The following is a 26,250-nucleotide window of genomic DNA, read 5'->3' as shown; positions in this document are numbered from 1 at the left end:
GAGACTATTTCCCCCAGGGCTGGTGTAGGGGGAGAAAGGCGTAAAGCTACCGAGGTGGAGTCTAGAACCCAACACGGAGTGGGGTTTCCGGGAACAGTTAGAACAGCATCCAGATGTTGGGGGTGGGGTGGGGTGAGCAAGGCTCGGCACAACGGAATCTAGAACACCGAGAGGCTCTAGAGACTGACTGTACGGCGTTTAAAATGCCAGCAGTGCTTGGGAACAGCATCTAGAACCCGTTGGGGTGCGGAAAAGAGGCCACAAGGCTGGGGTGCGGGACCTAGAATCCGGACTAGAGGTGGGGGGGAGGGCTGCAGCCGGCGTGGCGGGGGAGGGGGAGGGTGGGGGCGGCGGCACTGGGACACCTAGCGGCGGCAGGTGAGATTACATGACAGGCACGGGCACTGGGCTTGTGGGGCTACGGGCATCTGGGTGCACGAAGTCCGGGTTCACATAGGTAAAGCCCTGGAAATCCGCTTGGTCGATGCTGGCTAGGACCAGGCGGTCTGGCGGGGTCAATGCTGGCGCCGCCCGCGTGAAGAACTTGTCAAAGTTTTCTCCACTGCGCCCACACTGTTTGGGGAAGGGTTGGAAAATCAGATAATCAGAACCTAAGCACACACCCGTGGTCTCTGATGAAGGCCCCCCCCCCGACCTCCACACATGGGGTATTGAAGCTCGTGAGCCCCAACCCCCAGTTGCTGGGAGGGCAACTGACCGGACGTGGCCTGAAAGGTGGTGCAATCTCCAGTCTCTCCAATCTCTCCCAGTCGATCCAGCGGAAAAAGCCGTGCGCCCGGATGGTGGGTTCACCATCTGGCCCTGAGCCCAGGCGCTTTCCCGGGTGCTTGGTCAGGAACTATGGAAGACACACAAAGAGGGACTGCCAGATAGCTCAGGGAGTAAAGGCACTTGCCGACACGCCCGATAGATGACCCGAGTTGGATCCCTAGGACCCACAAGATGGAAGGGGGGAAAATGACTCCCTCAAATAGTTCTCTGAACTCCTCGTGTGTGCTATGCCATGCTTGTGCGCACATGCGCGCTCGCACAAACAAAATGAACAGATTTTTAAAAATTACAATTTAAAATGCCTTAAAAATCACCGGGCGTTGGTGGCGCACGCCTTTAGTCCCAGCACTCGGGAGGCAGAGGCAGGCGGGTCTCTGTGAGTTCAAGGCTAGCCTCGTCTCCAGAGCGAGTGCCAGGACAGCCAGGTTTGTTTCACAGAGAAACCCTGTCTTGAAAAACGAGAGAGAGAGAGAGAGAGAGAGAGAGAGAGAGAGAGAGAGAGAGAGAGAGAGGAAGGAGAGAGAGGGAGAGATAGCTGGGGGAAAGCTAAATTAGAAGGTCTCCTATAGGCCAGGCACTTTCTTCTGCACCAACTGAGGAAGAAGAAATTGAAGCTTACAGTTTTGCGACTCATCAAGATTCCCTAAAGAATAAAAGTCCCAGGAATTGGAGGTAGCCTGACCCACGCAGCTCTGCAAAGGCATTTTGGCATTTCCTGCAGTATGCCAGGATATGGGTGTGGCAGAGGATGGTAGAAGCCACCCTTGGTCTGGGATGACAGAATATTGCTCAACTGACTTTCGCAGCAGATGGCTGCAAAGAGGTTTGAGTGATAGGAAACTTTTTCTAAGAGAGATGGCAGCCGGGGTGTATGGGTCTGACGAAGCTGGGAGTGGGGGCTCTCACCCCCTTGCAGATGGCCACAGCTTCCCGGGAGAGTGACTTGGGATAGGTGACCGTTTGTTCCATGATGGCTTGAAACAGCTCCTCCTCGTCTTCTCCATCAAAGGGTGGCTACAAAAGAGAATGACGTCAGAGTGTGACAGGCTGCCTTTCCCAAGCCTGCAACCCTTCACTATCCGCTTCAAACAGAAGCTTGCTGCATCCCCAGCCTCACCCCTATGGACGGCTGCCCTGGGGGGGGGATGACGACTAGAAAACGATCCCACCTTCATCTCCAAATGCCTCTCACACACGCCCCAGTTCTGTGTGTGTCTCTCCTGTCTGCCTGTCTTTTTCTGCTATGCAAATCAACGGAGTGTTAATTATGCAATATGCTCTCTAATGAGAGAGGCGGGAAGGAGAGAGACATGCAGAGAGAGACAGAGACAGAGAGTCAGAGAAGGACAGACTGCAGGGAAGAGTGGAGGCGACTACCCTCACTGAAAGTGGCTCAGCCTTCTGTGGTTGGGAAAGGCCAAGGGAAGAAAAGGTTCGTGCACTTGCTTGCTTATCTGTTTGTTTTGAGACAGGGTCTCATGGAGCCCAGGCTAGGTAGCCAACGACGACCCTGAACTTCTAATCCCCATATGCGCACACCTCCCAAGTGTTGGGGTTACGGGCATGTAATACCACACACAGTTATCTTTTGAATTTAAAGACATCCTTCCCATGTGCGTCGCATTGTTCTGGGGATTGTTTACGTGGTTCATCAGATCACTAAAGAGGTCCACAGGATCCAGGCAGTGGTGGCACATGCCTTTAATCCCAGCACTGGGGAGGCGAGGCAAGTGGATCTCTCTGAGGCCAGCCCTGGTTATACAAATTGAGTTCCAGGACAGCCAGCGCGGTTACACAGAGAAACCCCTGTCCCCCGCAAACCCCCCCAAGTGGTCCACAAGAAAAAACATGAAACAAAAGCCAAACCAACAGGGTTGCAACAATGTTTCAGGACCGTGGACAGCGCTGTCCTGCCCGCCTCCAGCTTCCCTGCAGATCAGCTTATTTCTTTTAAAAGGGACCACCTGTTTCTTCAAGAATAACGCGACATAAAAACGGACATCCACTCTATATGGCTATTAGTCAAGCCAGCACCTCCCCACTTCCCCTTACCTGTCCTGCCAACATCTCATATAGCAGGACCCCAAAAGACCACCAGTCAACAGACTTCCCATACGGCTGATAGGCAATGATCTGAAAGAGGAAGAGAAGGTAGAGAGTGACTTGTTTTGAGACAGGGTCTCGTGTAGTTCAGGCTAGCTTTGAACTACGTATTGGAAGATGACCTGGAACACTTTGCTCTCCTGCCTCCACCTCCTGAGTGCTAGGAATTCAGATACAAGACACCGTATCTGGCTGTGAACTTCTTTAAGATGTGCAAGACTCCTCCGGCCTCTCTCTCTCTCTCTCTTTCTCTGGATCCTGACCCATTTCAAGTGTTTTTGAGACAAATATTCTCTACTCTGAATATTTTAGCAAGAGCTCCACCCTTTGGAAAGTCCAGGAAATAATGTTTATATACTTACAAGTTTCCTTTACTGTCGTATATAAAGGCTACAGTGACATGCACACACTCACACACACAGTACTATTTTTATGTGGAGAGGACATACTTTGGAAAGTTCTTCTCTAACCTCCACATACATACTGTGACAAATGTGTACATGCCTACACAAATAATAAACTCAATATTTGAAAGCCTGTCTAGGTCAAGCATGGTGGCGCACGCCTTTGATCCCAGCACTCAGGAGGCAGAGGCAGACAGATCTATGTGAGTTTGAGGTCAGCCTGGTCTACAAAGTGAGAACCAGGACAGCCAGAGCTTCCCAGAGAAACCCTGTCTCAAAAAACAAACAAACAAAGCCTAAGGGCCAAGGAACAAGTGCCACCCACATAGACTATTTCACCTTCTGTTTGAATGCTACAAATATAGAGTAATCTTATTTTTATTTTTATTTTTGCTGAATCTTATTTTTAAAATGTTTTCATTATTCATTTACTGGGGGGAGTCTATGCATATCATGGCTTCTGTGTGGCGGTCGAAGAATGACATTCAGGAAAGAGTCAGGTCACACACACACACACACAGGAAAAAATGGAAAGATTTCCTTAACAAACGCATTGTCCATGAGCTGCCAAGCAACTCTGTACTAAAGGGTAAGCCCCACCCAGTCTGCATAAAGAAGAGACAAAGCCTCACAGCCGGCATAGTGTTCTCAGGCCTTCCCACTCAAAACACACTAGAAATAGTCTCCACCTTCTCCACTTTGCAAGAGTGCATGCTCTACTCACGCTCCTACAAGCCGATCCTACTCCTGGATGCTACTCAGACTCTACTCCTTCTGGCTTTACCCATTTGAAGAGCTAACCCACTGGGACTGGTACCGTTCCCTAGGCAGGACAGCCTGAAGTGTATGAATGGTAAGTCGGAGAGAATGCAGGTGCTAATTCATGGTTTTCTGCTCGTCACATGAATGTGACCAGCTCCTTGACTTAAAGCGCTCGGCATATGGGACTCTCCGCTCAGGGCGCTGATGGAGACTACCATAGGTGGTGGCTGGCAAGGTGCTCACAAATCAGGGACAAGCCTCGCCTGCTATGACTACTAGACAATAGCGCCTGATGGGGTTGCCTTTCTGTACATATGTTTCCTTATTGGTTAATGAATAAAGCACTGTTTGGCTAGTGGCCAGGCAGGAAGGATAGGCGGGGCTACCAGACGGAAGAGAATTCTGAGACGTGTAGGCAGAAAGGAGTCCGTGATGTGAACCCAGGGAAGAGAGGATGCACAAGGCATTCTCCGGTAAGCCGAGACCATGTAGAAATACATAAATTAGTAGTTATGGGTTAATAAATTAAGACAGAGCTAGCCAATAAGAAGCCCAAGCCACCGGCCAACAGTTTCATGAATAATACAGCGTCTTTGTGTTTATTTGGGGCTGACACGGCTGTGGAAAGAGTGCTTGTTACGAGCAGCAGGCTCAGGGTTACCTCGGGTGCTATGTAGTCTGGGGTCCCACAGAATGTTCGCGTTGTGGACCCAGGGAAGACATTCTCTTTACACATGCCAAAGTCTGTGATCTTGATGTGGCCTTCAGCATCCAGCATCACGTTATCCAACTTGAGGTCCCTGGAGGAGGAGAGTACAATGGAGAATTGCACATCAGCGGCGTGACGGTTCGTGCTTCCTGTCAACTTGACGCAATCCACTACCTCCCAAGAAGACAGTCTCAGTGAGGGGTTGTTTAGATCAGGTTGGCCTGTGGACGTGTTTGCAGAGGACCCTTGATTACTTTCTTTGAAGTAAGGCAGACCTAGTCTACTGCGGGCGACACCACTCCCTATGCAGGAAAGCTTATGGGAAACACAAGCTGAGCACTAGCTTCCTGAATTAATTCATTGTGCTCTACTCTTAACTGTGGGTGTTAACAGCCTTGACTTCTCAGTGATGGAAACTGTGAGACAGACCAAACTTTATCTCCCCTTGTTTTTTTTTTTTTTTTTTTTTTGTTTGTTTGTTTAGTTGGTTGGTTTTGTTTGGCTACACAAGGTTTCTCTGTGTCCTGGAACTCGCTCTGTAGACCAGGCTGGCCTTGAACTCAAAGATATCTGCCTGCCTCTCTGCCTCTCCAGTGCTGCGATTAAAGGCGTGTTGCCCGGTGTCCCTTGGTTGTTTTTTAAGTTCAAAAAGTGTGTGTGTGTCCGTGTGTCGGTGTCCAGGTGCCTGGGGCAGGGTGCAAAAGAGAATGTCATGGCCAAAGCGGTGGTGGCTCGCTCTTTTGTTTTGGTTTAGTTTTGGGGTTTTTGTTTGTTTATTTGGTTTGGTTGTTCGAGACAGGGTTTCTCTGTGGCTTTGGAGCCTGTCCTGGAACTAGCTCTTGTAGACCAGGCTGGTCTCTTTTGCTTGTAATCTCAGCACTCAGGATGCAGAGGTAAGCGGATCTCTGTGAGTTCGAGGTCAGCCTGGTCTACACAGTGAGTTCCAAGGCAGCCCGGGCTGCACAGAGAAACCCTGTCTCAAAAAAGCAAACAAACAGAAGACGTCACATCTCCTGGAGCTGGAGTTACCTGCAGTTGACTTCGGTCCTCTGCAAGCAAGGGCAGCATAGTAACTTAACTGCGGAACAATCTTCCCAGCCCCCTTGTGGTCTACTTTAGAACAGCAACGGTACCCAAAACCCAAGGCAACCAGCAATCAGCGACCCGGAGCTGTGTGCTGAAATCCCATCATCCCCTTCAGGGGACCTATCTCCCCTCGGTGGGAAAGCGCTGGGGCTACTGACCTGTAGATGATGCCCTGGTTGTGAAGGAAGAAGAGGCCGATCGCGATTTCCGCAGCGTAGAATCTGGAGGAGCACGTGGGAAGTTGGAGAGTTAATGGCAAGAGCACCCCTCCCGCCTCCCGCTCCCTGCGCCAGGGCTGAGACTTACGCTGCGTGGGGCTCCTTAAACTTGCCCAGTTGCTGAATGTGGTACATTAAATCGCCTCCGGTCACGTACTCCATCACGAAATAGAGGCGGTCCTGAGGGGGAGTGGGGGTGGCTTAGTGTCAGGGACACAGCACACCTGGACAGAAAAGCTTGTTTGTTTTGTTTTGGTTTGGTTTGGGTTTGGGTTTTCCAGACAGGGTTTCTCTGTGTAGCTTTGGAGCCTATCCTGGAACTCACTCTGGAGACCAGGTTGGCCTCGAGCTCACAGAGATCCTCCTGCCTCTATCTCCCGAGTGCTGGGATTAAAGAACTGTAAAGAACTGGGCCACAACTGCCTTTCTTTCTTTCTTTCTTTCTTTCTTTCTTTCTTTCTCTTTCTTTCTTTCTTTCCTTCCTTCCCTCCTTCCTTTTTTCTTCCTTCCTTTCTTTCTTTCTAAGACGAGGTCTCCGCCAGCGGTGGTGCACACCTTTGATCTCAGCACTTAGGAGGCAGAAGCAGATGAATCTGTAAGTTTGAGGCCAGCCTGGTCTACAGAGCGAGTTCCAGGATGACTAGGGCTAAAATGGAGAAGTCCTGTATCGAAAACAAACAAACAAACAAGGAAGGGAGGAAGGTCTCGTGTAGCCCAAGCTGGCCTTGAACTCACTGTATAACTGAGGATAAACTTGACAGACTGTGATCCTCCTGCCTCTGACTTCCAAGTGCTGGGATTACAGGTGTGGTCTGCCACAACCATCTGAGAACAGACGCTTTCTGTCAGGGCCTGGAGTGAGGCTCGGGGGTTAAGAGCACTGGCTGCCCTTCCAGGGGACCTGGGTTCAATTCCCAGTGATCACATGGTGGCTCACAGAAAGAAAGGGGGAGAGAGAGACAGAGAGAGATGGAGAGAGAGACGGAGGGAGGGAAGAAAGGAAACACAGCTCTTTCCCCTGCCAACCTGGGACAGACATGGAGACCTGCCGATCCACGTGTCCAGTAATGCAGAGGAACTGGACAAACACGCAGGAAGGCTCCGAGACTCTAACCCTGGTAGCTCAGAATCTGCTCAGCCCCATCTGTTCCTCTAATGACCCAACTTTCTAAGAGGCCCAGAGAACGGGAGCGACATCCAGGCACTGACGCTCACGCTACATCAGCACACACATGTAATTCTGGCTGTCTGGACCAAAGATGATTAGGTTTCATTTGCAGCTATTAGTTTTTGTTTATTGTAGATGGTGTATGCATGTATGTATATGTGTACATGTATGTGTTTGTGTATGTATGTGTGTATGTATATGTGTGCATGTGTGTATATGTGTGAATGTATGCATATGTGTGTGTATGTTTATCTTCAAGTGTATGTATGTTTGCATGTATGTATATGTGTTCATGTATGTAGATGCATGCGTGTATATGTTTGCATGTATGCATATGTGTATATGCATGTGTGCATGCATGTATATTTGCATGCATGTATATGTGTGCATACGTGTGTATGTGTGTATGTACATGTGTGTATATGTGTGCATGTATGCATATGTTCAAGTGTATGTATATGTGTGTATGTATATGTATACATATGTGTATGTATATATGTATATGTGTATGTATATGTATGTAATGTCTGTGCATGTATGTTTGCATGTATGCATATGTGTGTATGCATGTGTGCATGCATGTGTATGTGTGTATGTACATGTGTGATATGTGTGCGTGTGTGCGTGTGTGTGTGTGTGTGTGTGTGTGTGTGTGTGTGTGTGTGCATGTGTGCACGTATGGGGTCAGAGGACACAGCATGTTCACCTCAGTAGCTCTTTGCCTTACTCTCTTGAGACGCGGTCTGTTAGTGAACCTAGAGTTAGGGTGACAACAAGTAGAATCCCGGTGACACTGCTTCCGTCCCCACCCTGCAGCGCTCGTGTGACAGGTGCTCACAGAGCCGCACCTGGCTTTTCACATGGGTGACGGCAATTCAAACTCAGACCCGCACATGTACACAGCAAGTGTTTCCTCCCCACTAAGCCATCCCCGAGGCCCTGGTTATTACTGACAGGACCTGTGCTCCGTGGCCAGGGTAAGCCCAGGCTCATGGCAATCCTCCTGCCTCAGCCTCCCAAAACGCCAGGGTGACAAACATGTGCCGCTACACTCGGTCAGAGACCAGGGAGAGTGATGTCACCCCTCCCCATGCCACGAGGATTCCAGCGTCCTCTCCAATCCCGCAGTCTCAGGGAAACACTCTTCTCATGGCTCATCCTTCGCTCAGAATCCAAAACTGATGCGCTCACCCTGGAAGCCCAATCACTCTGGGCGTGTCCGATTAGAAGATACCCCTAAGGGCTGGGGATACAATCCGGTGGGCTGAACGCTTGTCTAGCACGCACAAAGCCCTAGGTCAATCCCCAGTACGGCATAAGCAGGCTCATCCTCCAATACAGAGCAAGTTCAAGACCAACCTGGACTACCTGAGACCCTGTCTCAAGGAAAGAGAAGAAGAAAGAAAACATTCCCATCTACCTCATTCCTGGCCTTGAAGTCACAGAAACACTGGCTGCAGGCATTGGAAAGGCAGTTCATAGGAACCACAGACTTCCTGGCCACACACACTCAGATCCCATCCTACGGCCGCGCCCTGCCGGGCACCAGCACCCCATCCCAAGTGGATCCCACTTGCAAGACCACATTCATTCATTCACCTTTAAAATTGATTTTTTTTTTTTTTTTTTGGTTTTTCAAGACAGGGTTTCTCTGTGTAGCTTTGGAGCCTAACCTGGCACTCGCTCTGGAGACCAGGCTGGTCTTGAACTCACAGAGATCCACCTGCCTCTGCCTCCAGAGTGCTGGGATTAAAGGCGTGCACCACAAACGCCCGGCTAAAATTACTTTTTATATCGTTTTAAGTCATGTATTTTTTTGGGGGGGGGCAGGTCTGTGCATATGAGCACAAGGATCCCCGGAGACCAGAAACATCAGATCCCCCTGGAGCTAGAGTTACAAGTTGTTATGAGTCATTGCACATTTGACAAACAACCAAACTCAGGTCTTCTGCCTTCTTCAATACTGAGCCATCATCCTTCCAGACCACTCGGCCATTTAGTTTACTTTTATTCTATTGTATTGGGACAGTGTCACACTTTGTAGCCCTGGCTGTCCTGGCACTCGCTCTGGAGACCAGGCTGGCCTCGAACTCACAAAGACCACCTGCCTCTGTCTCCTGAGTGCTGGGATGTCAGATGTGCACCACCACCCCCAGCCTTATCATACATTTTAACGATTTGTTTGTAGTTGTATGTGGCAAAGTGTGGTTGTGAGTGTGAGTGTGAGGGCGTGTGAGCCCATGCATTCCATGTGGATGTCATGGTGTCTTCCTTACTGCCTAGAGACAGGGAGGGTCTTTCCCTGAGCTGGAAGCTAACCAAAACCACAATCCTAACTAACCAGAGAGGTCTTGGGACCCACTTGTCTCTGGCCCCCAGTGCTTAGGCTATGAAACACTCAGATATATCTGACTTCTAAAGTGAGGACCGGATTCAAACTCAGGCCCTCACACTTGTGAAGCAAGCACTCTTACCCACCGAGCCGTCTCTCAGCCCCGGTCGTATCTCCTCAGAGCACAAGGTTCTTTTTGCCTTTCTTTGAACTGGGCCTTCTAAACCCTGACCCCCCATCCCTCCTTCCTCACCGGTGTCTGAAAGGTGGAATGAAGCTGGGTGAGGAAGTGGGGCCGGCCTCCAGGACCTCGGCCTCCCAGTGCCAGGACACGTTTCTCCACAAGGGTGCAGTCCACGTCGTCATCCTGCACTATGACATCTTTCTTCAGGATCTTGATGGCATAGAGTTCATCGGAACCTCTGCGCTCTGCCAGCATCACCTACAGACAGATGTCCAAAAGGTCCAGCCCATTTGAGACACTCAGTGCTGCAGGGCTCTGCACCACTCTTCACACGGAAGACAGGAGCAGAGCCCCTTCTGTCTCTCTCAGGGGACCGGGTGTTCAGCAATTGCATTTACTCCCCTCAAGGAAAGTACTGGCGTATTGAATTTTTTTTATCACAATTATTAGTTACGGGGAAGGGTGTGACTGCCACAGTGAGTGTGCGGAAGTCGGCGACAACTTGGGGGAGTCAGTTCTAACATGCCATTCTATTCCTGAGACTAGGACTCAGGTAGTCTGCCTTGGTTGCCAACACCTGTATCTGCTTTGTTATCTTGGTGGCAAGTGCCCTTACCAACCCAATATTGATTATATTTATAGCAGAAATACCCAGATACCCTATCTTCTTTTTAAAATGTGTGTTGATGTTTTGCCTGCCTGTCTGTGTGAGGGTGTTGGATTCCCTGGAGCTGGAGTTACAGATGACTGTGAGCCACCATGTGGTTGCTGGGAATTGAACCCGGGTCCTCTGCAAGAGCAGCCGGTGCTCTCAACCGCTGAGCCATCTCTCCAGCCCCCAGATACCCAATCTTAACCTAACTCCGCTTAGGGACTCAGGAGCCCAGTTAGTCTCCCAGCTAAACTTCCCCCCTACGGAGTAGAAATCCAACCTCTCTACAGGCCTCTTCCCCTCCCGCAGAACCCCAGGAATCTAACCTTCCCAAAACTGCCTTTCCCTAGAACCATGAGGAAGCTGAAGTCAGAGATATGCAGGCGTCCCGGAGTGGCACTGAAGAAGCATCTCTTGGAGTCCGTGGGACTGGGGGATGGGGAAGGGATGGGGGAGGAGGAGGGGCCCATCCGCACTCTCTGTGAGAAAGGAGAGAGAGAGAGAGACCCAGAGGCAGTCAGAACCTGGAGATGTCCAGGAGACACGGCACCCCAAAATGAAAGGGACCAAGAGACACAGAATGGAGAGGAAATGGCATTATCCCCACTCTGTGTTTAGCTCAATCACTTTCTCTGGCTAGGCCCGTCTATAACCCCAGCACTAGGGAAACTGAGGCAGAAGGATGAAGAGTATAAGGACCAGTCTGGGTTACAAGACCTTGTCTCAGAAAATGAGAGAGAGAGAGAGAGAGAGGGAGGGAGAGAGAGGGAGGGAGGGAGGAGAGACAAAGGTAAAAAAAATTAAGAAAGAGAATAAGGGAGAGAAGTATTGAAGGAGGGAGGGATTCTCCATAGCCCGGTGGATCTATTATTTAACTAACACCAAGTCAGATCCAAAGAATCCACGTTATAGGTTTGTGCCTGAAAGCCTCTAAATCAGGGCTCCTTGAGGAATCAGCAAAAACAAAACAAAACAAACAAACAAACAAAAAAACAAACAGTGGGGTCTCATTCCCGGGTTTTCTGGAGATGGGGCCTGAGAACTTGGACTTGAGACAAGACCCAAGGGGTCTGAGGACAACACTGAATTTTCATCCATGGAGTGTTCTCATCTTTTCCTGCCTGGGTGTGGGGGAGGTGGGGGGTGTCCCATGACTAAACTGCAACAGTTGCCACACATGTCTCTCTATACCCGCTGCCATCCTTTCTGATATGCTCTCTGCTCTGCAGGCAGAAGGAGCAATTTAAAAATAAATAAATCAGGTCATGTCTTCCCTTTGCCTTCAAAGCCTCTAACGGCTGCTGTGTATTAAGATTTTATTCCCTGCAGCTTCAAAACCAGGCTCTGATCAGTCCCGAGCATCCTTCTCTCCGCCCCTCCCTTTCCTTCCATGATACAAACCCTGGCCTCATTCACCTAGTCCTCTGTCTTCCCTCAAGGCCTTGGGAGGTGACACCGAGTCTTCCTGAAGGCTGTCCTGTCCCATCTGCTGCAAACTGTTCCTCCTTTAGACCAGAATCGAGCGTCTCCTTCACAGGTGTCTCCTGATGGTTTTATCAGGGTCAAACGACTCTCCTGAGGCCCCCCCTAGCTACCATGGACAGCTCCTGCGTGGCCCTGAGTAATTAGCATCTCTCCATTAGTGTAACCGCTGGCTTACTCCCTGGGAGATCCTACACAGTGGCCTGTTTGTTCTCCAAGACAAAGTGCCAGGAGCAGAGCAGAGCAAGGAAAAGTGTATATTTATTTATGCATATGGGATGGATGGATAGATGGATGGATGGATGGATGGATGGACACAGAAAGACAGGAAGAGACAGAAAGTCAGAGTTTTTTGGGGGGGTTGTCTGTGTGTGTGTGTGTGTGTGTGTGTGTGTGTACCAGCCTCTGCCGGCCCCTACTTCCCAAGTGCTAGGATTACAGATACAAGCCATCCAACCCGGCTTCAAGAAGCATTTATTACAGCATGTGTTCTTGTGCAGCAAAAGGACAGTCTGACCCTCTGTATCTGTGACCCAGTCACCCAGTCACCAAGGGGGTTCTCTTCATAATCTCATCTACAACATAAGTGTGATAGATATAATTCCCACCATGCCCCGTTTAATATCCAAATGATCTCAGGATACAACACAGCTCTGCACAGAACCCTCCCTTCTTGCTAGGCATGGAAACAGACACCCTCTTGAGGGATGACAGGCATCCTCTTTGATGCCATCTCCTTTTTTCCCCCACACCCCTTGATCTAACTTCACCCTCCATGTTGCTCTCAGACCTCCTATCTGGCTCCTACCTCAGGGGCTCACACATGCCCCTCCCTCTGTTACAAGGTCCTTCTCTGGGGATGCTCACTCATTGTCTTGCTTTCTTTACATCTTTGCCCAACAGTCCCTTTCTCCAGGAAGCCTTCTTAGTGCAAGCTCACATTATTATCAGCAGAATCCCCAGTGCTTCACAAAGAAGATTGCAGTATTACCAGCAGAATTCCCAATGCTACCCAACGCTCATTGTTTTCCTTATCGCTCATAACTTCCTAACATACTGTCATGCACTTTTACCTTTTTTTTTTTCAGTAATAAGAGGGCTGAATAGGGGGGTTTATGGATTCTAGGAAGGTGCTCTACCTCTTAGCATATCTCAGTCCCTTACTGGGGGATTCTAGGCAGGGGCTCTACCACAGAGCCACACCCCCAGCCCTTCACTGGGAGATTCTAGGCAGGGGCTCTACCACAGAGCCACAACCCCAGCCCCTCACTGGGGGATTCTAGAAAATAAGTCAACGGACAAGCTATAATTTCAACATCCCCCCCTTTTTTTTTTACTTTCCATTTTGAGACAGGGCCTCACTAAGTTGCCCTGGCTACTGAATTCACCCCATAGCTCAGGCTGCTCTTGAACTCATTCTGTAGATGGCAAGCCATAAATTTGTGATCTTCCTGCCTCGGCCTTCAGAGTAGCTGGGATGGCTGTCCTGCACTACCAGGCCAGATGTCATGTCTTACATCATGGAGGAGTTGTACCAAGAGAGACTGTTTAGTCTTCTCAGTGACTAGACCCTTGCCTTGTACACAGAGATGGGCTAAATATTTTTTTTTGAAACAGCAAAGGGGGTAAACAGTCTTCCTGCCCCCCTTCCTGTGTTCTTCGCTCCTTCCTCCCATCTACACGCTGGAAGTTGTCCTGACTCTGGGGCTGAGCTGGCTCCCTGGTGCCTGAAGCTATTTCCACCATCAAATACATTCCTGTTCTCAGGCTGCCTCCTTTATTAGAGAGGAACCCTGGGGAATGGCCTGGTTCTATACCACCGGCACCATGCTTTGGGAAAACAGTGTTCAATGGGCGAGCAAGTGAGTGGAGAGGATGGTGTCCTGACCACAGACAGACAGCAAAGCTCAAGATCCAATTCAAGGAGAAGCCTTCACTGTTCACTCTTCAGGGTAGACAGATGCCTCCCGCAGGCCTTTGAGGTTCCCTGTGCTACCTATAATTGAACTCAAATACCTATGACAGTGGCCGTGTCTCATGTAGTCACTGATTCAACAAACACAACGTAGTGCTCAACTTAGGTGTCCAGAATTGAAGACAGGAAATCAGAGAGAGAGAGAGAGAGAGAGAGAGAGAGAGAGGCCCAAAGATGTCTGAACGACACTCACCTCATACAATTCCAAGGGGTAATTACAAGCCTGGAGGAGAAGAAAAACCACAGTCAGGACCCCTTGAGAAGTAGATAATTGCCCTAGAGCAAAGGCCCACAAGGGCCCCTAATACCCCAAAGCCATGGGGATGGAGAACTACAATTCCCATGAGACACTACGGCCTAGACCCCTAAGAAGAATTGAGGAAGGAGCCCTGGAGTCTTCTGGGAATTGTAGTCCCAGTACCAGTGGTATATCAGGGATAGTGGGCAAAGCCAGCTCTGAACTTGGGGAGGCTGGGCTGGGCTCCCCTGGGGGAAGCCAGTCAGTCAGTCAGTCAGGGTACCTCAAACTTCTGGAGGAGGCTGCAGTTGTCAGCATCGGCCACCGGTACATTGTAATACTCGCCCTCCTCCTGGTTCAGTAACTTGTACCTGACATACAGACGGAGACCAGGGCCGGGCAGGGATACAGGGAAGCAGGGCACCCATGGGAGAGGCAAAGACATCCAAAGGGAGGTAAGTGACACAGAAAGACGGACACAGAGATGGAGAGAGAGAAAGAGTGAGATACGGAGAGAGGGGGGGAAGGAGAGGAGAGAAGAGGAGGAAGAGGAGGAGGAGAAAGGGGAGGAGCTATGCTGGAAGATAAAGGGGGGAAAGATGGTGGCCTAAAAGAGAGCCCACATATGGAGGGCGAAGGTGACACCCGGGTGCACCGCCAGCCCAACCCTGGTGCTCACCATCCATCCACAGGGGCCTTGAGGAGCTCCGAGACGCCAAAGGACATTGCGCCCATAAAGTCGTTTCGGGATGTCCTGTCCCAGTCCCAAACCTCCACACTGAGCCTGCGTTCCACATCCCCTGGCTTCAGGTTGCTGCGGGAAGGGTGGGAGAAGAGGGAGGAGCTGAAGTCACGGCTCCCCACTTCCTCACCCCAGGCCCCGGAGGCTTTCCCACCCCTGACCCTCAGAGAGTCTCCCCACTGTGCAACTGGGGCAGTCACGGGGGGATAGCCACATAAACACAGCTATCACAAGCTGTATCCGTTCCTCCCCAGATTCTTAGTCCCTTCCCATCAGTTCCCTGGTCCTTTTCTCTATTTTATTTTATTGGTTTTTGAGACAGGGTTTCCCTGTGTAGCTTTGGAGCCTATCCTGGCACTCGCTCTGGAGACCAGGCTGGCCTCGAACTCACAGAGATCCACCTGCCTCTGCCTCCCTAGCGCTGGGATTAAAGGCGTGCGCCACCTACGCCCCGCCCTTTTCTCTCTTTAATCTGAGTTTCTGTGCACCTCCTCTCGGTCTTAGTCCTCGTGTCCCGGCTTCCCTTCCTGTCCTTGTCACTCCCCCACGGTCCTCCTCTCCTCTTTCTTTCCTCATCCCCTCCTCTCTTCCTCGCTTACCCCCTCCTTGTACTTCTTTCTTTGGGTTTTTTTTGTTTGTTTGAAACAAGGTCTCTCCATGTAGCCCGGGCTAGCTTTGAACTTGCGTCAGCCCCCAAGTTACTGCCATCATAGGCATGCCCAAGTCCGCCCAGCCTCTCGTTGGTTTTGTCGACCTAACTAATTGCTTCTGTCTGTCTGTCTGTCTGTCCCTCAGTCCTTCTCTTGCTGCAACACCCCACTTCTTTTCCTTTTTCCTCCTTTGGACTCTTCTCTGGTCCTCTTCCCCGCCCCCCCCCTTTTTTTTCTGTTCTCATTATGACCGCCTGTCCGAGCACCTGTGTGTCCATCACCCTGTCCCTTCTTCCTCTGACCGCTTTCTTAACAATTTAAATATTCTGTATATGTGTGAGCATTTTTCTGGCATATGTCTATGCACCACGTGTGTGCCGGGTGCCTGTATAGGCCACAAGAGGACATCAGGTCCCTTGGAAATGGGATTACAGGTGGCTGTGAATAACAGGGGCTGAGATTCCAGGTCCCGGGCAAGAGCGGTACCCATGCTTCAGTACTGAGTCATCTCTCCAGCCCCTCTGCTGCTTCTTGAGAGACCTGTCCTCCTCACTCTCTGTCTCTCCTCTGATCTCCTCGCTGTGACATATAGGGCACTGGGGTTGGGGAATAAATCCCCAGAGACCCGGCTCTCAGCTCCTGAATGCCCATCTCTTTCTCCACCGTTCCATTCCTGCCCCCACCTTCTCCTGTCTCTTATTAGAGATCGCCTCTATCCTAATACCCTGCCCCCAAGCACTGTGGGGTTGTGTGGGCTACTAGGACCCTCGGATGCTTCTCCGCCAGCCATCACAGCCCCAGAGCTCACAACACGAAGGTCTCGTTCCACACGGGATTCAGTGTGGCTTTCACGGTCCTCGTCTTCTGTTTCGTCAGGTTCCGAGGGTCTGGGATGAGCTTCAGTTTCACGTAGGGATCAGACAGACCATTGGGGTCCATAGGAATGAGGTTACGAGCCTCGCCAACTGAAGGTAGAGGGCAAGGAAGGATAACTTGAGTTAGAGATCCAAGAAATAGCTCCCAACCCTCCCACAGCCAGTCATCAGGAATTCAGGATCACAGCCAGCAACATGGCTCAAATGGTAAAGGTGGCTGTCACCGATCCTGCTGATCTAATGTGGCAGGAAAAAATGAATTCTGTAGGTTGTCTTCTGACCTTCATATATTCGCTGTAACACCCAAGTGCATACACGCACACATGCATGCCCACACACATGTTTTTTGTGGCAGGGTTTCTCTGTGTAACCCTGGTTGTCCTGGAACTAGTTCTGTAGACCAGGCTGGCCTCGAACTCACAGAGATCCACCTGCTTCTGCCTCCCAAGTGCTGGAGTTAAAGGTGTGAGTTACCACCAACCAGCAGATAACTGTTTAAAAGTAATAAAGAGGCTGGAGAGATGGCTCAGTCATTAAGAATACTTGTCATTTTACAGAAAGTCTAAGTTTGATTCCAAGCACCTCCACAGTGGTTCACAATCATCTTTAGTTCCAGGGTATCTGACATCCTCTTTTGACCCCCTTGGGAACCAGGTACACACATGATGCTCATTCTGGCAAAACACTCACACAGAGAAAATAAACACAACTAAAAACAATATTAAGGGGCTGGAGAGATGGCTCAGAGGTTAAGAGCACTGATTGCTCTTCCAGAGTTCCTGAGTTTAATTCCCAGCAACCACATGGTGGCTCACAACCATCTGTTATGAGACCTGGTGCCCTCTTCTGGTGTGCAGATATGCATGGAAGCAGAATGTTGTATACCTAATAAATAAAATCTTTAAAAAAACAATATTAAAAAAAAAAGAATTCAAAGTCAGTCTCCTTTCTCTGTGACTTATCTTTCTACCACCTATATCCAGGACATAAGACCTGTTGCCTGAGCCGGGTGTTGGTAGTGCACACCTTTAATCCCAGCACTCGGGAGGCAGAGGCAGGCGGATCTCTGTGAGTTCGAAGCCAGCCTGATATACAGAGCGAGCGCCAGGATGGGTTCCAAAGCTACACAGAGAAACCCTGTCTCGAAAAACAAAAAAACAAAAAGAAAGAAAAAGACCTGTTGCCTGGAGCCTGTGCCCAGAAATCAGTGTATTTCTTCCACTAGGACTCAAGAGTCTGGAGTCGGACTCTGCTGGGTAAGTCAGATCTTGCCTCTCATCCCACCCTCTAAACTGCCACTAACTGGAAATCTGGGATGGGGTGGGGCATATAGCTCAGAGATAGAGTGCTTGACTAGTCGTCTCAATCCCCAACACTAACACACACACACACACACACACACACACACACACACACACACACACACACACCAAAAAAACCTGTCATGGTGTTGCATGTCTGTAAACCCAGCATTTGGGAAGTATAGTCGTGCAGGCCACAAGTTAGAGACTAGCCTCTGCTACATATCTAGTTTGAGGACAGCCTGGGCTACATGAGATCACAGCCAGAAGACTAAGACTGAAGGCAGGTCTTCAGCTAGATAGATGGAGCCCTGTGCGGATGTGGCCAGGGATGTGGATGGTGGTCTGTGGGGTTGTGTGCCGCATCCTGGCACCCAGCATAGAACACCCTGGGTGAGTTCAGCCAGCCTCAGCTCCAGGTTGGGTTCGTGGCTAGTGAGGAGCCGTGGCCTCACCGGTGATGTGGATCTCATCTGACGTGGGGGCCCGGATTTCCAGTTGCAGACGTCCGCGGCGCTCTGTATGGTCCACACCACACAGCGAGGGAACGCTGCGCACACAGCGCCGGTGCACGTTCATCTCGCAACCTGGAGGGATGAAACTGGAGATAGCATTGCAGGCCCAGGCTCTCACCATTCCCACGTTAACCCCTCAACCCCAGACAATGCATTGTGGTTGAAGAAGGCGCGCCCTCTAGTGCCCTATCCGGGCGGGGGCAACAGACATCCTTCCGGGCACACTCACAGGAACATTTCATGCCCTGGTGCACCAGCCCGTAGAGGAGGGACCCGCAATGGTCGCAGAAGGTGGGGCTGCTGTAGCTGTGCAGGCGGAACTTGTGCTTGTTGCGAGGGTCCTGGGGAGCAGAGAAGAGTCATTAGCGATAAAGAGTTGAGGGAGGGTCATAAAACCTTGAGAGGTGATTTTAAAGATGGTTATTATTATTATTATTGCGTATGCATGCCTGCACGTGAGTGCAAAAGCAGGTGGAGGTCAGCAGAGGGCGACATGCTCCCCTGGAGCTGGATTTACAGGAAGTGTGAACTTTCCCCGACATGGGGTGTTGGGAACGGTAGCTCAGATCTTCTGGCAGCGCAGCAAGTGTTATAAACTGCTTTGCCAACTCTCCAGCCTTGGAATTTTTTTGTTTTTATTTTTAGGCTATGAGTCGGGCTTTCGTTTAGTCCAGGCTGGCCTTAAACAATATGGAGTAGAGGATGACCTTGAACTCCTGATTCTCCATCCTCAAACTGAGAGTTTAGGCATGGACCACCAAGTTTGGCACAGAACTACCAACAGAGAAGTGTCCCCAGCCAGAGAGAAAACCCTTCCGTTTTGTTCCTTTGGCCTCTCTGTCTGGCAGCTCTCTGCTCTGTCTTACTCCTTACAGTCTACACAAATTCGCGGAGATCCTGCTGTGTACCAAACCCAGCACTGAATAAATACAATTAGAAGTCGGTCACGTGGAGGGACTGGAGATGGGGCTCTATAAAAATGCCTGTCTGGCATTCGTGGAATCCTCTAACCCCCAACACCCCATAAACTGGGTGTGGTTGTGCATGAGGGAGCGTCAGGAATTCAAGATCGGCATCCTGGTGGTTGCAGGGCAACTTCAAGACCCTAGCTCCAAAACCAGAACAAAAAACGAAAACCCTCAGTCACCTGACAGTTTTCTTTCTAGTGGAGGAAGACAGAATAGCAAACACAGTAAATAATAAATAAATGATATGGTAAGACAAATGGCCATAGCTGCTTTTCAGGGAAATGAAGCAAGGGTGGGGACCATCAGAAGCCTGGCGGTGCAAACCTGTCATTCTAGCTGTTCTCAAAGCTGAGAGAAGTGGATCAGAAATTCAGGGCTAGCCTGAGCTACACAGAGAATTCAAAGTCAGCTTGGGTAACTTAGTGATACCCCGTCTAAAAAATTTAACGGAGCTGAGCGTGTTGCCCGGGGATAGAGCACTTGTCTGGTATCCAAGAGGGTCTGGGTTTGATCCCGGTATTTCAAAAAGAAGGGAGGGCTGGAAAGAAAGAGAAGGCAGGGGAGGAGGGGGAACAGGTGGAGGAGGAGGAGGGAGAAGAGGAGGAGGAGAAGACAAGAAGGGGGGAGGAAAGAGAGGAGAATGAGGAGGACAGAAGGGAAGGAGGAAGAAGAGAGAGAAAATGAGAGTGGGGGAGACAGAGGAGGAAGAGGAGGAGGAGGAGGGAACGGAGGAGCAGGAAGGAGAAAGGGGAAAGAAAGTAGAGAGAGAGAGAGAGAGAGAGAGAGAGAGAGAGAGAGAGAGAGAGAGAAATGTGGGAGGAAGAAAAAGGGAAGGAAGAAGAAAAAGAGGAGGGCCACGAGGAGGAAAACCTAAGCTGGAGTCTCAAGGGAGGTCTTGTTTACAAAGTGTCATTTGGCCAGAGCATGAAGGTGAGGGCTCCCAGGATCCTCCCTGTGTCCATACCTCCCCCAGCTTGCTCTCCAAGGACCTGCGAGCCACCCTTAGCCCCAGGCTGCCCTCAGACACGAGTTACTAACAGCAGGCACCAGAGGGCCTGGCTAGATTAACGGGAGGCTCACAGCAGAACTTAGTATGTGGGACGTGCCCTCTGCTGCTGGTCTGACAGCGGTTATTGTGGTGCTGTGGTTATTAGGAGGGTTTTATTGCTGGCCCCGAAGAGCTCTGAGTTCAAATAACAGCCAGGTCACTTCCCAGAGGTGTGATTTTTTTTTTTTTTTTGAGCAAATCAGTTCCTACTTTTGAGCCCCAGCATCCTCTTCTGTCAAATAGAAATAAATATTCTTTCCCTGTCTTAAAGCGACATTAAATGCAGGAATTTAGGACATCAGCCAGTACCTTCTCCACCCACACTCCACCATGCAGGGTAATGTCTCATTCTTAGAAAATTGTTTCTCTTTTTCCTCACTTTTTCCTCCCTTTCTTCATCCCGTCTCTATTCCTCCTCTCACCCCTTCCTTCCTTCCTTCCTTCCTTCCTTCCTTCCTTCCTTCCTTCCTGCCTTCCTTCCTGCCTTCCTTCCTGCCTGCCTGCCTGCCTGCCTGCCTGCCTGCCTCCATCCCTCTTCCCCCATTTTTTCTTTTCTTCTTTTTAGCAGGCTGGCTTGGAACTTATTGCTGCATAATTCAGGGTGGTTCTTGAAATCCTGATCCTCCTGCCTCTGCCACTGAGATTCAAGCGGTCCATCACCATGGCCAGTTGACACAGTGCTAGGGACGGAGCCCAGGGCTACTAGGTAGATACTCTGCCACCTGAGCTATAGCCCCAGCCTCAGATTTATCGTTCTCTGAACAAACATTGGAAGAATTAGGTTGAAGGGAGGAAAATTAAGGTACTCCTGAACTTTCATTTATTTTAGTGAGACTTCCATCTTTACATTTTTAGGTTTATTATTTTATGTGAATGAGTGTTTTACCTGTATGTATGTATGTGCACCATGTATGTGCCTGGTGTCCATAGAGATCAGAAGAGGGCATTTGGTGCCCTAGAACTGGGTGGGTGTGAGCCACCATGTGGATGCTTGGAGCTGAACCTGTGTCCTTTACAAGGGCAACAAGTGCTCTTAATCACTGAGCCACCTCTCCAGTCCCCACTGTTCTGCTTTGAACTCTCTCTCTCTCTCTCTCTCTCTCTCTCTCTCTCTCTCTCTGTGTGTGTGTGTGTGTGTGTGTGTGTGTGTGTGTGTGTATGTTGGGACACACGTGGAGGTCAGAGGACAACTTGCATGAGCCCATTCTCTTCTTCCACTGTGTGGGTCCTAGGGATGAAATTCAGGTTATCAGCCTTGGCAGCAAATGCCTTTGGCAGCTGAGCCATCTTGATGATCCAATATTTTACTTACTATGTTTCAGATACTATCCCAAGCGTTTGACTCAACTGAGACTGGGAAATGACCCCATAGATAGGCCCAATTCTCACCTCCCTTTATAGCCTGAGAATTTAAGATACACTGTTAAGAAATTAAGCCAGCTGTTTCCTATCATCTCAGGATTTGGGAGACTTAGTCCTCAGTAGAATAGGGGATTTGAGGGCAGCCTGGGCTACACAGAGAGACTCTGTCTAAAAAACAAACAAACAACAAAAACCCCAGAGAAACACGGGGCATGGTGGTGCATACTCTTAATCCCAGCACTGTCGTGGCAGAGGCTAATGGGTCTCTATGTGGCCAGCCTGGTCTACATAGCAAGTTCCTGGCCATCCAGGGCTATAGAGTGAGATGCTGTTTCAAAGAAAACAGCAAAAACAAGACCTCTGAAAGAAACAGCAACAACAAAAAAGACTTTTTTTGCTCTCTTCCCTAGGGAACAGAAAAGACTTTAAAATGTATTTAAATTTTTTTAAGAAAGATAAACTGCAAGAGCTAATTCGTCATTTCACACAGGGGGTGGCATTCCGATCATGTGTTCCAGTTCAAGAGTCTCTGCTCAGATGGGAGCAGGAGAAGAAGAAGCAACTAATATAATCTTATGAGCAATTACACGGTTTCCAGCCTACAGTGGCTGTAAAATGGTTGTTGAGTATGTATGTAATCAGGACCTCATAAAACACAGCCAGCGTAGGAGGCAAGCAGGTGCACAGGCTGTCAACAACATACCCTGGCCCTGGTACACAGTGGTGCTCAATATGTGCTCAATGTAACCACATCCCTATGAAAATTTCTGTTTTCTTCACACGCCAAGCAGGCAGGTGCCTCGTGAGCCTCTATGGATCTTTCCTTTTGCCTTTTCTTCGGGACAGTGTCTCGCCTTTTAGCCCAGTCTGGTCTTGAACTCAGGACCCTCCTGTCTCAGCTATCTTCCATCCCGATTACTATCCTCCCTTCCTATGAATCGAACTCTGGGAAGAAACAATCTCAGTTGGTCTGCTATCATAAGACTGGAAATGTCTAGATTTACGCCACCCCGTTCAGCAACGTAGCTGCTCAAATCTAAAGCAGTCGAAGTAACAGGGAGTTAAGGTTTCTGTTCCTCAGTGCATTCCTGTTTCATGCCAGCTTCGTGCTGCTGACAGCAACGATAGAAAGAAAACGTCTCCATTCCCATAGGCGGTTGCACTGGTCACTGCCAGGCTACAGCCCCATTTTACAGGGGAAGAATCAGAGGCTTGATGAGAAAGGGAAGGAGGGGAAAGGAAACCAGTGCCCAGGGCTGACTGTGCCCATCAGCCCCTGCTGTGCAGAGGACTGGGCGAGGAGGCTGTGGATCTAAGTGCATTCGTGTGTGTGTGTGTGCCTGCATGGTGTCTGTGCACTGTGGGGTCTCTCTGAGCCTCTCTGAACATCTAAAGGTCTTTTATCTCTATCTCTTCCTATTCCACACACCCTGAAGATAGGGCCGCTATAACCCAGGCTTGTTTGGAACTTGCTATGTAGACAAAGTTGGCCTTCAGCTCCAGATCCTTCTCTGCCTCTAATCCACCTCTTCCGGGCTAGGTACCTGGCTTGTGTCCTGACACTTGGCTTTGAACTTTTCCTGCATCTCTGTCCATCTTGTGAAATTCTCTCTATTTTACTATTTCGGTACTGGCACTGATAACTCTCTCTCTCTCTCTCTCTCTCTCTCTCTCTCTCTCTCTCTCTCTCTCTCCTGATGGCAACTTCATCCTTCCAATGATGACTTTTGACCCCTTCAACCCCTGCTTCCTTTCTGTCCCCTCACCTGTGTCCCCAGCCTCTTCCAGGCCCCTTCTCAGTCCCCCTTTTCAGGCCAAGGGCAAGGAATCTGGGCCAGAATAGCTCCCCCTATCTCTCCAGCCCCCCTCCCCTCCCAGCCTTAAAAATAGCAAGAGAAATTGGGACGGACGCCGAGGGGGTGAGGGCGGGGACATGGCCTGAGGAGGAAGAACCAGGTGTCTGGGCACTCACGTCCGTCTGGGGCCCCTTTCCAGCGCCTGGACACTCGAAGGTCACAAATTCGTGGCATCGGCGGTGAACCACAAAGCTGCAGACTGAAGATGAGAAGGCAAGAGACACAGAAGCAAGGAGAGACCCCAGTAGACAAGAAATCAGAGCCAGACATTCCAGCCCAGAGAAAACCACAGAAAGAGGAATTCCCACACAGAGAGTCCAGTGGAGAGAAAATCAGAGGAGAGACCCAGACCAAGAGCCACACGGAGACAGACAGTCAGACAGACAGACAGAGAGCAGGAGAACCCAGAACCCCAAGAGATAGACTTGAAGGAAGACAAGAGACAGAGAAACAGTGACACAGACCCCCAATGTGAACACGTGTGCGAACGCACAAACACACACATACACACAGAGAGAGACAGCCAGCCAGACAGACAGAGAGAGAGAGAGAGAGAGAGAGAGAGAGAGAGAGAGAGAGACGGGTTTTTGAAGAGAAACAACAGAAATATCCTTAGACGTAGCAGAGAGCAGCAACTTGAACAGAAGTGGGTCTGGGGGTGCTGCTTCGGCCCGCCCCCCACTCTGAGTCACTCTGTTCTCAGCCAAGTGGCAGCTGGTGTTTTAGGACTCGCCCCCCTCGCCCGGCCCCCACCCGCCCATTAGTGACCCCACCCGGCCTGCCCCTGCTTCAGGATGGATGGTGTTGTCATAGCAACGGCAGTCTGGGGAGGGGTAGCTCTGACTTTGCATCTCAGAGCCCCTTCCCCCCTTCAGCTCCCCTTTTCCAAATCTCCCTGTTCCCATGGAAACAGATTCTCCAAATATCTGTCCCCACCTGGAGCCGGCCGAGGGAGGGGCCCCCAGCACCACCTCCGCGGTGGCCCTGCCATCAGAGTTTCCTCCCCACCACAGGCTGTGTCTCTGCCACACCCCCCGCCCAGGGCTCCCCCGCGCCTCTCTGGGGACCACAGAACACGTGTGTCAGCCGCCTCAGCTGTGAGGTCCCAGCCTCCACCCTCGGGGGTCCCAGGAGTCCAGGTCCCAGCTCTTACCTTGACATTGCAGCCCCTGCTTTCCAATGCCCCTGGAAGAATCAAAGATCTAAGGTCAGTGCAAAGGGGGTGCCAGGGCCCTCCCACCTTTGCAAGACCCAGGTTTGCGGCTTCCCATCCTCACCCAGGTGTCTGAGTGAGGCTCAGTCTCCTACTAGAACCCAGAAATTCTAGCCCCAGCTCCTTTGCCCCTGGACCCTGGAATCCAGCTTCCAGCCCCTCTTCCCTCAGACCCAGGAACCCAGGCTTCACCCGCGCATCCTTAAGCGCCAGGAGTGGGGGCTGCAGCCCCTCCGCTCCATCTCAATCGCTCGGGCCGGGTGTGACATGTCCCCTCTCCCTCCAGCCCGCTCCCCAGCCCGCTCCCCTCACCAGATGAAGTCGGTGCAGTGACTGCAGAAGGTTGGCTGCTTGAAGAAACGGGCGGTGAACTTGTGGCTCTTCACCTCGTGCACCACCTTCTGCCTCAGCGCCCCCTTTCTGCAAAACAGGGGTCGGGGTCCCCCCTCGGAGTCGCCTCCGCCGGGGCCCAGACCTGCCATGGCCCCAGGAACGCAGCAGGGACCACGATCTGGCCCTTTTGCAGAGGAAACAGGTGGACGGGGATGGAGAGGGGGGGACTCGGCAGATTCAGAGATGGGAAGGGCAGGGGCGAGGCACCTAACGGTGCGGTGCGCAGCAGCGCAGGGCAGCAAGCAGCGCCCCGGCACCGGCTCCACCGAGGGGGGTTGCAGGCGGGCGGGTGGGGTCAGAGCAGAAGGTAGGGGCACCGAGGAGCCGCAGGCACGGGAGGCGGCGGCGGCGGCGGCGGGAGCTCCGGCTCCCGGCACCTGCTGAAATGTAGAAGCTGGGGGTGGGAGGGGTGGGGTGGGGGGGAGAGGCGTTGCCATGACGACCGAGTGGGCGGGGTTTCATCTTAAAGGAGCTCCCCCCGCCCTGCCCCGCCCCGAGAACCCCAGACAAGATGCCCCTCCCTCCCCTCCACGTGCACACACCCATTCCGCAGGCCGTAGGCAGGGAGGGGACATCCTCTGAGCCTTGTCCACCCCCTTCCTCCTGAATACATTCCAGTCGGTCATCCTGGTCCCCCGCATCTTCCTCCCTACTCGGTTGCATGGGTGGGTCATGTCAGGCTCTTGAACCTGGGCCAGATCTGTGTGTGTGTGTGTGTGTGTGTGTGTGTGTGTATGGTCATATTAGTCCTTTAATCAAGAAACTTTTATTTTGTTCAGTGCTGAGGACTTCCGGATGAACAGAGAAGCTAGCATCTCGCTCTCCGTGATGCTGCGGGCTCTTTGCGGCTCTCTGAGCTCTGGATTTACCGCTATGCCTCCCTCTGGGTGTGTCTCTCCTCTCTCTCTCTCTCTCTCTCTCTCTCTCTCTCTCTCTCTCTCTCTCTCTCTCTCTCTCTCTCTCTCTCTCTCTGTCGCTCCTTTTCCTCCCTTTTCTTCCCTCCTCTGTTTTCTCTCCCCATTATTCCCCGCTTCTCTGCCTCTCTCCTTTTCTTGCTCGCGTCTCTCCTCACGCCGCACACGGTGCACTGGAAATGTTTTCGTCTCCATCTGCCTGCCTTTCCCGGTCTTTTCCCTGCTAAACTGTGTTCCCTGTTTCACCCCTGCCAGCTAAGTTCAGCGTTTCCCGATGTCCGTCACTTTTGTATTTCTCCCCTTCGGTC

The 26,250-nt window shown here is 51.0% G+C and overlaps 1 protein-coding gene across 1 annotated transcript; it reads right to left on the bottom strand.

Moving 5' to 3' along the window:
• Positions 1 to 364: 364 nt before the first annotated feature.
• Prkcg (protein kinase C gamma) lies at positions 365 to 25,362 on the bottom strand. Its single transcript, XM_027431016.2, has 18 exons — positions 24,948 to 25,362; positions 24,576 to 24,607; positions 23,539 to 23,621; positions 18,418 to 18,529; positions 18,129 to 18,260; positions 16,306 to 16,462; positions 14,785 to 14,919; positions 14,389 to 14,476; positions 14,061 to 14,090; positions 10,737 to 10,889; positions 9,828 to 10,016; positions 6,163 to 6,254; positions 6,015 to 6,077; positions 4,723 to 4,861; positions 2,845 to 2,925; positions 1,699 to 1,806; positions 719 to 859; positions 365 to 573 (listed from the first exon to the last, which is right to left on the bottom strand). Exons 1-18 carry the CDS (start codon positions 25,115 to 25,117, stop codon positions 385 to 387), a joined length of 2,094 nt encoding a protein of 697 aa, XP_027286817.1. The 5' UTR covers positions 25,118 to 25,362; the 3' UTR covers positions 365 to 384.
• Positions 25,363 to 26,250: the final 888 nt, after the last annotated feature.

This window comes from Cricetulus griseus, chromosome 9, assembly GCF_003668045.3.
Source record: "Cricetulus griseus strain 17A/GY chromosome 9, alternate assembly CriGri-PICRH-1.0, whole genome shotgun sequence".
NCBI lineage: Eukaryota > Metazoa > Chordata > Mammalia > Rodentia > Cricetidae > Cricetulus > Cricetulus griseus.
This window is presented reverse-complemented; position numbering and strand designations above follow the sequence as displayed.